This window comes from Lytechinus variegatus, chromosome 17, assembly GCF_018143015.1.
Source record: "Lytechinus variegatus isolate NC3 chromosome 17, Lvar_3.0, whole genome shotgun sequence".
Classification (NCBI taxonomy): domain Eukaryota; kingdom Metazoa; phylum Echinodermata; class Echinoidea; order Temnopleuroida; family Toxopneustidae; genus Lytechinus; species Lytechinus variegatus.
Genome location: NC_054756.1, coordinates 30973420 through 30989534, shown reverse-complemented (window position 1 = coordinate 30989534; position 16115 = coordinate 30973420). Strand labels below are relative to the sequence as shown.

General features: G+C 36.4%; 1 protein-coding gene across 1 annotated transcript in view; it reads right to left on the bottom strand.

Annotated features, from left to right (window-relative positions):
• LOC121430534 overlaps nt 1-16115 on the bottom strand; it is a 48163-nt gene that overhangs the window by 24915 nt on the left and 7133 nt on the right. The window contains exons 2-4 of the mRNA XM_041627829.1: nt 14145-14272; nt 9558-9695; nt 8287-8439 (exon numbers count right to left, since the gene is read on the bottom strand). Of these exons, the coding sequence (XP_041483763.1) occupies nt 8287-8439; nt 9558-9695; nt 14145-14238 (385 nt within the window). The 5' untranslated portion in view covers nt 14239-14272. The remainder of the gene's footprint in view (nt 1-8286; nt 8440-9557; nt 9696-14144; nt 14273-16115) is intronic.

Sequence of the window (16115 nt, the reverse complement as noted above, 5' to 3'; positions counted from 1 at the left end):
TTGCTGGTCTAAATGTATGTATTTTATGCTGTTCATGAACTTAGAAGTGTCTCCAACGAATTTCATTAAAAAAACAATGAAAAACAAAGGATATACATAAGAAATTGCAAAAAATCAATATAATACATAAGACATTGATCTGATATCACAATTTTTTCATGTAAACTTGCCAAGTACACCACAAAGAGTTGCTGTCCCAAAAATTAGAACACCTGGAGCTTTATTTATGGAGTTGAAGGAAAACGTATGATTTCGCATACTAATAACGCATAAATTAGTATAATTACTTAATAACATTTCGCATGAAATAAATTACAATACAATTTTCTAGATAATAACCAAGACAACCTGCGTGCCAATTTTCGGCGCGATCGCGCGATCGACGGGTGAGATCTCAAGGGGGGGGGGGGGGCGGGGCTTGGAGGGCCCCCCTGCCATCTGAACTCCCAAAATACCCCGACCTAGATAGGTTAAAATGGCTTCAATAGGCATATATACTTGGCTCACTGAGTGCATGCCTGACTCAAAAATTTTGCTGGTGCCCCCCATGCCATGACCCACGGTACGCCCACTGATTCAAGAAGTTCATGGTTCATGAAGGTAGAGCGCCCGTTTCATGAATGGAAGGTGGTGAGTTCGATCCGACAGAGCCATACCAAAGAATTTAAGAACAGCCTTCTCGTTGGGCGCTCGACGTAATAATAATAGTCAGTTCTTGCATAGAGCTATTTAATAGCTCCATGGTTCTTGTATAGCACCTAATACAATAACGTCTCTATGTGCTTCCAAAGGACTTGGAAATTATTACCCCGGCCTTTGATAGGCTACCTAGGCGCTCCAGCTTTGAAGGAATTTCTTCCTACCGCGGAACCATTCACCTCACCTGGGTTGAGAGCAGCACAGTGTGGATAAATTTCTTGCTGAAGGAAATTACGCCATGACTGGGATTCGAACCCTCGACCCTCTGTTTCAAATTCAGAAGACTTCTAGTAATCCACTGGGCCACAACGCTCCACAAGACTAATCAACTGGACAACAACGCTCCACGTGTGCAAATGGAGAAGGGTAATAATAACCTACATGGATAGCATCATGCATGGCCCTCTGTAAAAGCAGCTAATAACAGATGTAGCTCCTTGGTAATATCTCGTCAAACAGACAATGCGATCACCAGAAACAATAAAGACATAGGCCCTGAGCAAATGTTTCATAAAGTTATGAAAAAAATTGTCTGGTGTAACATAACATAATTATACTATAATACAACATTATAGTGAAAAATATCTTCTTTCAATAATTGAATTGAATGTATTTATTGTCCTGTGTAGGAAATTCATTTCACATCGGGTTTACAAAAAATACAAATACATATGCACATAGACAGATTGAAATAGACTTACAATACCGTGGGATTACATACACAATGCCGTCTACGTTATTTCAAATATAATAGAAAAAGTGCAATTGCAGATATATAAATTGATTAATTATTCAAATATTAATTGGTTTGTGATTCCATATCCAGCGAGAATACGGAGGGGGGGGGGATGGAACGAATATTGCGAGACGGTAAGTTAAAAGTGAGTATTAAAAGGGGGCGGGGTTCAGTGCAATTCCCCATTCTATGTGACAATTGTACTATTAAACACATGTTGAGAATTTGGGACAAAATACTGCCTATAATACGTACTTTGTTAGTACGGGAGACACAGAGGCGAACACCGGACCTATTGAAGTTGTAATAGCAATGTAGAGGGTGAGGTGGATCTTTTAGGATGGCCTGAACTTTAGCTAGTAATCTCTCGTTGTAGAGAGTTTCAATTGGGGGTAATTCCAGACCGATTATTTTCTGGGCAATTTTCCGTGGACGTTCAAGCTTCTCTTTGTTCGATTTAGTAAGGTTGCTATATAGAAGCAAATTACATTGAACATTACAACTGACTGGATGATAGACTTGTAAAACAGGGACAAAATCGACTGTTCCAAATGGATCTTTTTTAATTTGGCGAATGAAAAAGAGTCTTTGATTTGCCTTCCTTTGAATTGAGATTGTGTTTTCAGTCCAGTCAAGTGTATTCGTGATTGTGGTACCAAGGTACTTTTATTTGGTTACACTTCGTAATTCCGAAGGTTCTTTATTCCGAAGGTTCGTAATTCCGAAACACGTAAATTGCCTATACCTCGATATTCGTTAATCCGAAAACGAAAAAGGGTTCGTTAATCCGAACATTTGTGGCGTTATTCCGACGGTTCGTTATTCCGAAGGTTCGATAATCCGAAAACGAAATAAGGTTCGTTGTTCCGAAGGTTCGATAATCTGAAAACGAAATAGGGTTCGTTGTTCCGAAGGTTCGTTAATCCGAAAACGAAATAAGGTTCGTTTTTCCGAAGGTTCGATAATCCTAAAAACGAAATAAGGTTCGTTTTTCCGAAGGTTCGTTAATCCGAAAACGAAATAAGGTTCGTTAATCCGAAAACAAAATAAGGTTCGTTAATCCGAAAAATTAAAACGGGGAAGCAGAGGCAAGGGGGTGGACACTTGCCGTTCAATTGTTATGAGGATGGGAAGGCAAGGGCGGCCAAGCGAATTTTCGTTTGGGGGTAAAGCCAAAAAATGAAGCTCATACGTCAAAATGGGCACTTTGGTGATATTTTCACCTTAAGATTATAAAAAAAATCAAATGTGAAGTTGTAAAACTCGTTTTGGGGGTCAATTATTCTTTCAATGGCATTATTGCGAGGTGTTGCGAGCGTAAATCACAAGCTAAAACTTAAGGGTATTTCAATAAAAATGGAAATAAGTTTTTAAAAATCCGAGCAGATTTCTGCTGTCACTAAAAATATGTACATCTAACTAAAGAATTAACACGAGCGCAATACGCGAGCTTAAACATACTGACCAGAAAAGGAATCTTAAAGAAAGAATTTAGTGACCTCTTTAGAATACATATTTCACCAATCGAATAACTGAGAGTGCGAAGCGCAAGCTGAAAATTTGCAATATTCCAGCCTGAAAACTTTACTTTAAAAAGAGTATTTCATTTCGAAAACATGAAAAACAGCATATTTATTTTTGAAAAAGGATCTTTGAATCTTTCCCATTTTTGGAAAAATATGCATTTCCCTGTTTTTTATTTCATTTTTGGGGTGCAAGTGCCCCCTGCCTCCCTCCCGGCAGATCCAACTTTTGTCAAATGGGGGGGGGGGCAATTTTTTTTCGGCCATATTTTCCTCGATCGGCAGCTTAAAGTTGATTTTTGTTTGTTTTTTGAAAGGGTAGTCCTAACAGTCAATAATTAGCTTTATACTTATAAAATAAAGTAAATATGTAATAACATGATAAAACCTTTTTAAATAATGCAAGCACGAGGTATATATTTTTTTTAATACGATGGGCAATATGTTTGTGATCTTCAAAACGAGATGCCTATGTAGTAGATAATAACTGCGAGCAAGAAGCGCGAACAGAAATTTTAAATATAAGCTCCGACCTGATCTAAAGGGGACATTTTAAGAACTTTTTGCAGTTAGCCATGAAGACGATGCGTGTTTCAACCAGTGGCGGCGGAACGTATTTTCCTTTTTGGCGGGGGGAGCCAAAAAAGGGGCCAATAGGGGCATTTTGGTGCAAACTGATATTTTCGCGATAAGATTATCATCTGTGTAAAGAGGTTGTGTGTTTTGTAGTAATTAAGTTGAGCAAAAAAAAATTAAGTGATCTCTGATTGGTAAGTTATACAGTGCGTCCCAGAATAAACGAAACCGAGATTTAGCGATCATTTATCATAACTTAATCATAAATAGAATAGACAAATGACCTACCAATTTAAAGCTTAGAATCTCCTCTTTCATCTGATATTACTTAGGTTATTTCTTATTCACGCATGAGTGAGCAAAATCAATTTGAAGAAAGGATACCAAAAAATCATTTGGCGGGGGTATCTGGGTTTCAAAAAGAAAAACACATTTCTGAAAAGTTCAATATCTCCTCTTTAATTTGGTACCTTAATTGCAGAAAATGGTCAAGAAATAAAAAAGTTCTGGTCATTTGAAATAAGGCTTGTATTTCCATAATTTCATGAGATAAACGTGTTTTCACCGGTTTCGCAGAGAAGCTTTCGCATGGTGAACAAAAGATTTAGTGCATGGCTGATCGTCATCAAAACGGAGTGTCGAGTGAGTTTGAAAGCCAGCCTGGAGAACCTCTTCATTTTATGAAATTATTGAAATTCAAGCCTTATTTCAAATGACCAGAACTTTGTTATTTCTTGACCATTTTCTGTAATTTAGGTATCAAATTAAAGAGGAGATATTGAACTTTTCAAAGATGTGGTTTTCTTTTTAAAACCCAGATACCCCCCGCCAAATGATTTTTTGATATCCTTTCTTCAAATTGTATTTGCTCACTCATGCGTGAATATGAAATAATCTAAGTAATATCAGATGAAAGAGGAGATTCTAAGCTTTAAATTGGTAGGCCATTTGTCTATTTTATTTATGATTAAGTAATGATAAATGATCGCTAAATCTCGGTTTCGTTTTTTCTGGGACGCACTGTATATTACGTTTCATTTCTGCGAGCGTAGCGAGCAAGCGGTTTTTGGGAAAATGTAAAATTCGCCTATTTGGTCAATTACTGTAAAAAGGGCATCCTTGTGAGGTGTTGCCAGCGAATCACGTGCTGAAACTTTTGGAAATTTCATGTAGGAGAAAAATGATAAAAATTATATTATTTACCCAGGGAAGCCACTTCAGTTCTGAAAACTGTTCTCCCAGCTATTATTATTATTATCCGTGTTTGTTACCAAAATGAATAATTTTCATTTTCGGAAATACGAACCTTATTCAATTTTCGGATTAACGAACCTTATTTCGTTTTCGGATTAACGAACCTTATTTTGTTTTCGGATTAACGAACCTTCGGAATAACGAACCTTATTTCGTTTTCGGATTGACGAACCTTCGGAATTACGAACCTTATTTCGTTTTCGGATTGACGAACCTTCGGAATTACGAACCTTCGGAAATACGAACCTTCGGAAATACGAACCTTCGGAATAACCGAACCTTCGGAATTACGAAGCTTCGGAATTACGAATGTATGCGCTTTGGGTCCTTGACCTGGTCAATGGGCTTTCCATGTATTTCGAGTGGCATGTGCTCAGTAACATTTCTTCTAAAGTCAATGATTATTTCTTTTGTTTTTCCTACATTTAAAAGAAAATGATGAGTGTCACACCAATTGACGAAACGTGATATTTCTGAGAAGTAGCGGTTTGCATCCACGGAAAGGAACCCAGATATCACGGTATCATCAGCGTACTTAATAATCAAACAATCATTATTTGTGCTAACACAGTCGCTTGTATATATTGAGAACAGAGCAGGGGAAAGATCACATCCTTGGGGTACCCCGACATTGAGCTGAACTAACACCTGATTTAATCTGTCCAACTTTAACCATTTGTGGTCGGTTCAGCAAAGAGTCAAGGAGTAGAATTGATATAAACATTATATTCATCTAGTTTCTGAATTAGCAGATGTGGAACTAAAGTGTTAAATGTACTTGAAAAATCGATAAATGTCGATCTCACATACGTTTTAGACTTATCTAAATGAGACAATGTTTCGTGTAAGTGCAGTAAAACTGCATCTTCTACTCCCCTGTTTGATCTATAAGCAAACTGTAATGGATCTAAATGGGCCTCTGTTTGTTTCATCAGATATTTTAACATCAGTTTCTCGAAACATTTCTTTATACTGCATGTTAACGCAATCGGTCGATAATCATTCATATCAACCGGGTTCTTGACTTTTGGAATAGGAACTATGGATGATGTTTTCCAAAGTTCCAGAATAACACCGCAGTGGAATGCGATTTGAAACAGTTATCTGAAAATACCAGCGAGCTGGTCTTTACATGTTTTCAAAACTTTATTCGGGATACAATCTGGACCGGGTGACTTGTTGACCTTTACATGACCTTACAACACTCTCTTAAGTCATGTTCTGTCAAAACAATTCTATTGCTATCGTATTCATCCATCTTTTTTTCCACTACGTTTCTCTTTCTTTCTCATTCTTCTTCTTCTTCTCCTCCCCCCTTTTTTGGCCTGACGATTTTGGGAGGGGGACGTGCTCCCACGCCCCCCTCCCGTAGTTGCGCCACTCAGTTATTGGTATTCTTCTTATTATTATATTTATCATTATTGTTGTTATTATCATTATTATTTTGTATTATCATTACTACTACTATTACTATTATTAAGATTTGATATTATTATTATCATTATTATAATTGATATTTTTTAATAAAAATGTCGGATTTGACTAAGCAAGCATACATTCATCAACTTTCTGAAGATGGATTTGATTCGGATACTGTACTCCATTTTTAGTTCAACATTAGCGTAACGTAAGCTCCGGTCACAAAGAAAAAAGTCGTTCCTACGAATTCTGGTGATCGTAGAGGTTCGTAGAGGGGGCACATATAGATTCCAACGGCCTTTTTAGGAACAACTCAAGACCTTCTTAAGAAGTGAAATAATTTCCGGTTATAATGGCCCTAGAAATGTTACGAATTGCGAAAGAATGTCTATAGTTATTATTTCGTCAGACTTACGGAAATCTTACAATTTCTGGTGTCGGCAGATGGTATTACGTACAACTCACGGCACTCTGAAGTCATTCGTAAGAAGATTTTGTTTTTACAGTCGCACAAATTGTGTACCTAATTCGCCTTACTAGATCCTTACAAACGCCTTACAAACGCAATGAGTAGTTCGTAAGAGCGCCAAACGAATTTCCATTCGTAAGGCTCTCTTACGAATGTGGTAGGAGCCGATTATTAACACCTCAAGGCGTTCTTAGTACGATCATCGTAAGAATTTAATGCTTCTAGAATTATCTCTCGACCGTGGTTCATACTTTAACGACGTTCGCACGGCCACCCTATGAAGAGATAGGGATTCGTACGACGCAAAAAAAATCTTGGACAAGACCATCGACCAAGTTGCGAACTTAAAGAATGGTCTATGAAAGGTATGCTAATACTGGTCTCGTACGACCTTCTTGGGAAGAAATTGCAAGATGGCCTAGCAGCTCTTTTAATTTTCGCACAGTCACTTACTTAGTCTCGGCACTAATTAGTAAAACGTTTGTACTGTACTACAGACAATATATAAAAAATCTCGATATCGAATCCAATAGGCTGCAGCGATGGCAGTTGCGCATCATTCATGGAGGAATAACAAATGGTTTCACACTATAATCATGCTTATGAGGGTATATAAATATACCTAATATTTCATATAAATGAGAAAGTTTCAAAACTGATTCCCTCTGGTTGATTAACGTTATCGTCTTGTGAAATCAAGCAAACAGTTATAGATTATCTTATTTGTAGGGTTTTTTAGTAGTATGTATAAAATAATATTTACCCTGATATAAAGGGGGAAATCACTTCCGTTTCGTAGAATGGGTAAGCGCGGGAATTATGCTTTCACCACCTGCGGATCATGGATTATTTTTTTCAAATTTGTTTTGGCCCCAAAAAAAATTGACAGGAAAAAAAGAAGAAAAAGTGATCCATTCTATTTTTTTTTCTTTTTCTACAAATTTTTGAAGGTATGCAAGCACTCCTTCCCCCGTTGCAGTCCTGTTTAGTATATCGATACTCACTATGAAAAAGGGTTCAAATTTGCCCCTCTTGGGGCGCACCAGCAGACTGATATAATAGAAGCATTCTTTACTAGTGCACGTTTTCACCCTAAATGGTGTAAAGCATGTACTCTTGCACCCGCTAACCTTTCAGGTAGCAAAATATGCTCCCTGAATGTGTGTTGCTATTGTTTCAGTCTAGGCACTGGCGTACCTACGGGGGGGGGGCAGGGGGCCACAACCCATGCAAAGGACGTACCCCTGCCCCCCTGACGAGCTTGAAAGACCTTTTTTGCCCCCCCCCCTCAGACGAGTTTGAAGACCTTTATGCCCCCCCCCTCTGACGAGCTTGAAGACCCTTCTTTTATTTTTTTTTTTATTGTCAAATTTTTAGGCGGTCGGTTTTTGCCCCCTCCCCCTGTGTAAAATCCTAGGTACGCCACTGAGTCTAGCGGTGCAAATTGAACTTTCCCCCAGTGTGTTGATCGACTACTGATGATCAACTGTCTTGTTCTCTGTCTGAACATTCAACTAATAAGATTTCATTTATGAATTGAAATGACCCTGCTATCTACCCTCTTAGATAGATCAGAGGTTGTCAAGAGATAAAAACATTTTGCAACTTACAAAAACATGAAACCCTTGGTACTTGAGAGCAAGTGTTGGTTGTATTTTCTTGACAGGATAACGGGGGAGATGATGAATAATCTGGAACACATGATGCATGTCTTATTGGCTGGTTTAATGACGTCGTATCCACAAGCATAACTCCGCTAAATCCTAATTGCAAAGTAAAGGTAATTACAATGTTTTAAAAACGAACTTCAAACAGACGAGAAAATAAACTGATACAGTCTTAACTTAAAACAGAAAGATAAAAATACCATCATGATCTGTTAAATGTATTTTCCCGATCATTCATTTTTTTTACAAAATATTTTAATTTTAAAACTTACAGGCAAACAAGACAGAAACTTTAAAACTTACAGGCAAACAAGACAGAAACTTTAAAACTTACAGGCAAACAAGACAGAAACCTTAAAACTTACAGGCAGACAAGACAGAAATTCTAAAACTTACAGGCAAACAAGACAGAGATTCTAAAACTTACAGGCAAACAAGACAGAAATTCTAAAACTTACAGGCAAACAAGACAGAAATTCTAAAACTTACTGGCGAACAAGACAGAAATTCTAAAACTTACAGGCAAACAAGAGAGAAATTCTAAAACTTACAGGCAAACAAGACAGAAATTCTAAAACTTACAGGCAAACAAGACAGAAACTTTAAAACTTACAGGCAAACAAGACAGAAACTTTAAAACTTACAGGCAAACAAGACAGAAATTCTAAAACTTACTGGCGAACAAGACAGAAATTCTAAAACTTACAGGCAAACAAGAGAGAAATTCTAAAACTTACAGGCAAACAAGACAGAAATTCTAAAACTTACAGGCAAACAAGACAGAAACTTTAAAACTTACAGGCAAACAAGACAGAAACTTTAAAACTTACAGGCAAACAAGACAGAAACTTTAAAACTTACAGGCAAACAAGACAGAAACTTTAAAACTTACAGGCAAACAAGACAGAAACTTTAAAACTTACAGGCAAACAAGACAGAAACTTTAAAACTTATAGGCAAACAAGACAGAAAATTTAAAACTTATAGGCAAACAAGACAGAAACTTTAAAACTTACAGGCAAACAAGACAGAAACTTTAAAACTTATAGGCAAACAAGACAGATGGTAGAAAGGTGGAATTGAAGAGAGAGAGACAGGAAGAGACAAGGATTTATTCCGGGGGTGGGGAAAGAGCATTATGAAAAGAGTCCAACTTCTTCATTTCATGTGTTTCCATTTTGCCAGATCGTCTATAGGCTACTTATAAAACTCACCTCGATGGTAACATACTGCTCTTGCTACTTCGATATTCCATCTAGAGTCTGCGCAGATAGCAAACCAATTGTTGTTATTGTTGAATCTTACTTCCGGGGTCCCCTTCCATAAAGCCCCCGAATTGAATTTTGCTGCGCCTGTGAACAGATGTAAAATTGATTCATGCTACTTCCAAACGCTAGTGTTACTGCTTTGTCATAGTTACTGTACATGGAGTTTTCATAATCACGTGAATTTTTTTTCGCCAGTAAATATTTTTGCTAGTAATGATTTAAACTCTATTCGTTTTACAAAACAAGACTCAAGCCGGATGCGCGTTTCCGTTTTACACCCTGGCGAAGGCATTTTCCGGAAAAGTAGCCAAAAAGCGACTAGTGAAGAGTCTACGTCTACGTTTGTTTACATTATCAGCTGGGCGCGCGATCCAAAGTCCGCACTGAAGTTATCCACAGAACATACCGTACATGCAAATGCAGTTGAGCTTATAATATCCAGGTTCAATACGAATGTATGCCTTTTAATCATGTTAATTGATCATTTGCCTTGCCGATTTGCTGATGTCTGTCTTTCTATCTGTCTATACAGTGCGTATCAAAAAAAACGGGACAGATTTGAAAAGTCTATAAAATTTTAGTTTCAAATTATTATGTCTATATTTTGGTGTTAATAGGTGCTCTAAGGTCTTGTCTTTCAAATGCTATCAAAAAATTTAGTTTCGTTTATGCTTGAGCGAACACAGGACGTTTTTGTTGGGGGTTCAAAAAGAGGCTTGCGCCAGAATTGCAGAATATGAGTAATATGATGATCGGACTTCTTGCTTATTAGCAGACTTCCTCTTAACCTTTTCATTATCTTTGCCATAATTTTCAAATCATGCGGTCAAAATTCATTTTCAGATCTATTTATTTGCTTGAATTATTCTGTTATTTCTTTTTAATATGCTTTCTGTTAGCTTTGAATATTCCTTCTTCAAGCTAAAATTATTTTTTTCAACTGAATTATGGGAGAGCATGGATTTTTTTATTCAAATCCTTTCATTATGTGCTACAAAGATTATGGTGCCTTTTGAACAAAGCCACACAGATGGGTGGGCGCTCGGGTTGCTCCCCCCCATTAAAAAAAAATCATGACTAAAAAAGTGGAAAGGAAATAAAAGGACAGATAGAAAGTAAAATATGATATTATTTTCTGAATATTATGTCAAAATCTATCACAAAATTTGATATTGTAATTAAAAAAGTGGGAATATTTGCGTGCTCACTTCGCTCGCTCACAACTTTTTAATACATTTTACCCGATCTGCCATATCTAGCTCCTTCAAAATTGACTCAATACACCATTGTCATAGAAAGACATGAATCCCTTCCTGTGTTTCCTGTCAAGCAATTAAACTTGGTCAAGGAATTAAAGACCCATTGAAAAATAGATTCATGTCTCTTAAAGGTACATAACATTGTTTGTTTCACATAATAAAACGATTTTAATAATCACAAGTTTTCCCAATTAATCATTCAAATCTTCTTGCTTGGGTTGACAAAAAAATCTTCTTTTCTCAGTTACTTATGAAGGAAAATTAAAAGGTAAGAGAAGATTAAATGAAAAAACGAAATAATTCAATTAAATAAATAACTTTGTAAATGAAATTTGAGAGCATAATTCGAAAATTGTGGAACAGATAATGAAAAGGTGAAGAGGATTTCTCCTGATTAGCAAGAAGTCTGATCATTGTATTACACATATTCTGCCATTCTGGCGCAAGCCTCTTTTTGAACCCCAACAAAAATGTCCCGTGTTCGCTCAAGCATGAATAAAATTTATTTTTTTAAATTGCATTTCAAAGATAAGACCTTAGAGCATCTATTAACACCAAAATATAGACATCATTATTTGAAACAAAAATTTTATAGACTTTTCAAATCTGTCCCGTTTTTTTTGATACGCACTGTCATCTATCTCTCAAATTCTATCTCTATCTATCTATGTAACTGCAGTATCTATCTATCTAATAATCTTCTCTGTCTCTCATTCTTTATCTAACATCTATCTATCTCAAATTCTCTATCTATCTCTATCTATCCATCCATCTGTCTGTCTTTCTCTATTTCTCTCTCTCTACCTACCTATGTAACTACAGTATCTATCTGTTAATTTGTCGCTCTTCTCTCTCATTCTTGATCTATCTGACATCTATCTATCTCTCAAATTCTCCAGCTCTCTCTCTCTCTCTATCCATCCGTCTGTCTTCTATCTATTTGTCTATCTATGAAACTACAGTATCGGTTAATTTGTCTATCTTCTCTTTTTCTCTCATTCTTTATCTATTAACATCTATCTATCTCTCAAATCCTCTATCCATCTGTCTGTATTTCTATATTCTCTCTATCTATATATCTATCTATGTCTCTATCTATCTGTTAATTTCTCTATCCTGTCTCTCTCATTCTTTATCTTTCTATCTATCTATCTAACATCTATCTATCTGCCGTGTCTCTCAAATTCTCTATCTCCATCTCTCCCTCTTTCTCTCTCTTTCTATCTATCCACCTCTCTCTCTCTCTCTATGTATATCTATCTATCTGTCTATCTTGTCTCTATCTATTTGTCAGTCTTCTATATCTATCTTTCGGCAGCTTCTAAGGTATCAATCCATCAAACTTCAATTTGTCTTTCCATTATACGGTAAGTATCTGTTTATTTTGATTTTGTCTGTCATTCTATTCATTTTAATTTATTTTTAGAAAAAAAACTATCATAAACAACGCGACTGCAAAAGCATGTTCGGATTTCACTCATAGAGATGTATATTGATTTCACTCCTGACTGCCGCTCTCTCTGTACGTGAAGTGCCGAGGAACTCTGCGCTCTGATCAGTAACTGTGCAAATTGCATGCGGTGGTGGACTCGCCTGTGTCGCACGCTGCATGCAACCAGCGACGTGTGTAGACTCTTCACTAGTCGCTTTTTGGCTACTTTTCCGGAAAATGCCTTCGCCAGGGTGTAAAACGGAAACGCGCAAGCCGGATATCATATTAGTAAGTATAAAATCAATTAAATTAAAAGTCTGTATTCCCCTTTTGTCGATTCTCAGAAACATTCAATCCCATTATACACATTTTAAAGCAAAATACAATGAAAACAACACAATCAAGGAACAAAACGACATTCAATCATATAAGGCATATCTACAATGTATAGCCGAATACAAGAGGAATCAAAATATACCATAGTAAAAAATATAATTTCGATGGTGAGGTCTTCATAAAGCTCTTTGACTTCGTGAAGATTACGAGAAATGAGTGGGCGATAGGACAACTGATTATGCATGAATGGATTTCCTGACCTAGCAGTTTGTACCTCAAGAATTGAGAATCAGGATGATGTGATGCCTCTCTGTTTGATGTACATGTGAGAGGGGACGTGTCGACTCAGTATTTTTTATTACTGTCATGAGAAAATCTGATCAATTTAGCCTATATAACACTGTAAACGGAAGTATATTGAAGAAGATTTGTAGTGCGTGTTTTCCCTTTTTCCTATTTCCATTCTCATCTAAAATTGTAATAAGAATGAAATTCTGATTGTTCTATATAGCTTCCAATAGTATCCCCCCCAAAACAAAAAAACGTGATGAGAATAGAGATTTCTAGCATTCATCTTTTCTTTTTTCTTTTTTTACTGAAATGGAATAGTTTATTATAAATATTTCCTTTAGGGCGTTCGGACAGCATATTAAGAAGCATCTTGTCTGTGGATGACATGATGTTTAGTTATTGCAACATGAATTATTTACTACAATACGGAGATATGGTATGTATTCATCAGTTTTAACCCTATCTAGGCCTGGGTATTTTGTGAAGATCATAATGGCCAGGGCCCGAGGCCCCCTTCAAGATCTTCGAAATTGACACGCAGGTTGTCTGGGATATAATCTAAAATATTCTATATTAACTTATTTCATGCTAATTGCTTTTAATTGATCATGCTAATTTAGTGTTAATAAGTATGCAAATTCATACGTTTTCTTGTAACTCCCTAAATAAAGCTCCAAATGTTATGTTTGGTTTAGAAACTCTTTGTGGTGTTCTTAGCAAATTTACATGAAAAAAAATCGGATCAACTTTTTATTTTGTTTTTGCAATGTTTTATGTATTTTTTACCTTTTGCTTTTTTTAGTTTTGTCGGGGACTCTTGAGAGATAATAAAAGTGAAATAATCAATTTAGATCAGCAAAACAAAAATAAATCATACATTTATGATTTTTTGCTGAAAACACAATCTGTCTGGACCTGTCGGTGAGAAAAGCAATTTTGCACCCGGGTATCGCAAATTTGATCTCAAAAGATGTGCAAGACTTTAGAAGTCAGCGAGCGGCGCGGACAAAAAAAAAAAATCACGGCGAGCCCCCCCCCCCTGGCCTAGTTCGGGTTAATGGTAACATGAAACTAAAAGTAAGGGCGAGAACTTGGCACGATAAAAGAAATTGTAAAACATGAGATAATTCTTTCCATGGACTAACATGAACTCTGAACTGCAATCCATTTATCCTTCTTTTATTTATACAAATGATTGTCGTCAGGTAAACTTACTTGGTGTTTGAAAGCGAGCTAAGGTGTGGGTGACGTTCAAAGCGATGAAATAAACGACGAAAAAATAACGGCTACTCTCTCCCTTTCCGATCATGATTCTATTTACTGCACAATATTTGGTTGGATACCTAGAAATAAATATTGAATAAACAGATCATGATTATGAAATAAAATTATCAATACAAAGTTTAGTTTAAGTAAGGTTGACTACACAATATAGCCTACTGGATAGAACGGTAAGATGCACGTTTGTTAGATCTTTTATGAAGTAAAAAAAAAGGTTTTCCTGGTTAAGATTTTCCCAACATCGGGTACAAGTTATTTTAGCAAACACATGGGACGTGGGACGGTTTTGAAAGTATATAGGGGGGCTGAGCCGAAGGGGGGGGGGGCTGACCATGCAAACAAATCACAATCAGATGATCATCATTACGTTTTGTACACAGTTTTGGAGAAAAAAAAGTGGGGGCCAAACCCCCCGCAGCCCCCCCCCCCGTGAAACAAGCATGCATGTCCCCTCATTATCTCATAATATAGTGTTATATACGTATATACCATCTTAATTATAATAATAATAATATAGGGTATTTATATTGCGCACATGATATCCACCTTGTTAGGTGCTCAAGGCGCTCCTATTTTACCCGGCTAAGCTAGGCATTCATAGCGCACACAGCTTTTTAAGGAATTACTTCCTACCGGTACCCATTTATCTCACCTGGGTTGAGTGCAGCACATTGTGGATCAGTTTCTTGCTGAAGGAAATTACGCCATGGCTGGGATTCGAACCCACGACCCTCTGTTTCAAATTCCGAAGACTAATCCACTGGGCCACAACGCTCCACAATTATCACAGTCGATAATTCCAACGGCATATAGAATAGTATCAAGCTAACTGAAATATGTTTAATTTGACTGTTTCGCTATTATTCGTTTCGCTCTGTCGCACTCTAATCTCAGCAAAAAAGTAAGTCCCCCTAAATCAAAATGCTGTAACTTTTGAACGGAATATTTTTTCGATATTTTTTTTTCGTATGTAGATTTCTACACTCATTAAGAAACTGTGGAAAAATAGGATTGATTGGTCAAGTCAAAGATTGCATTAAATATGACAATTTGTTCGAGCCTAAAGAGTCATTTTTCAGATTTTGTAAATACAAATATAGGAGAAGGTTGTTTTTTGGTAAATTTTATCGTGCTAGTGCTGTTTTACTATCCATTATTTTGCCAATCCACACAAAGATTTGATAACGTATGTACATGGTTGAGTGACCACAATTTTCGGATGTATCATCATTGGGGCTTATGGTAGTATCATCTATAACTTGAAAAAACATGTTAGAAATGAAAAATGATAGTGGCTCCCTTCCTCTGATTTCTCGGCCCCCTCCCATTTTCAAATTCTGGATCCACCACTGATTAGTCCATTAATTCAACTGATCCTGAGATATTGTTAGGAAAGGAATGCATTTATGCAATATAAAGCGCATTCATTCCTAAGTTTTCGAGTGTGCTCGCTCAACCATGGAAATGTTTAAAGTTCGGAAAGTGTGTGGTGATGAAAATGATGGATCACAACAAACAACAGCAATCACAAAAATCAAATGAAATGAACTATGCAAGAAGGTTTGTGACAGATATCCACAATGAACAAATTGCATTTTTTCCATTAATGTATAAAAAAAAGCTCTTCATATTTCACGTGTTCATTCAAGCGTGAACATTTAATTGCCTTTTATCCATTGAAGCATGCTAATTGGTCGTGACCATAAAGAAAATAAGTTAAAATAATTTCAGTTCCCAAAATAAAATAATATTTGCCTATGATATTTGAAAATCGCATTTTTGTTTTCATTAGATATTGAACCGTGAAATGATGAATTTTGTTGGAAATACTCTTCACAAAAATAACTGTCATCACATTTGATCATTTGTCTTTTTGAAAGTACCTTTCCAAGCCTTCTGACGATT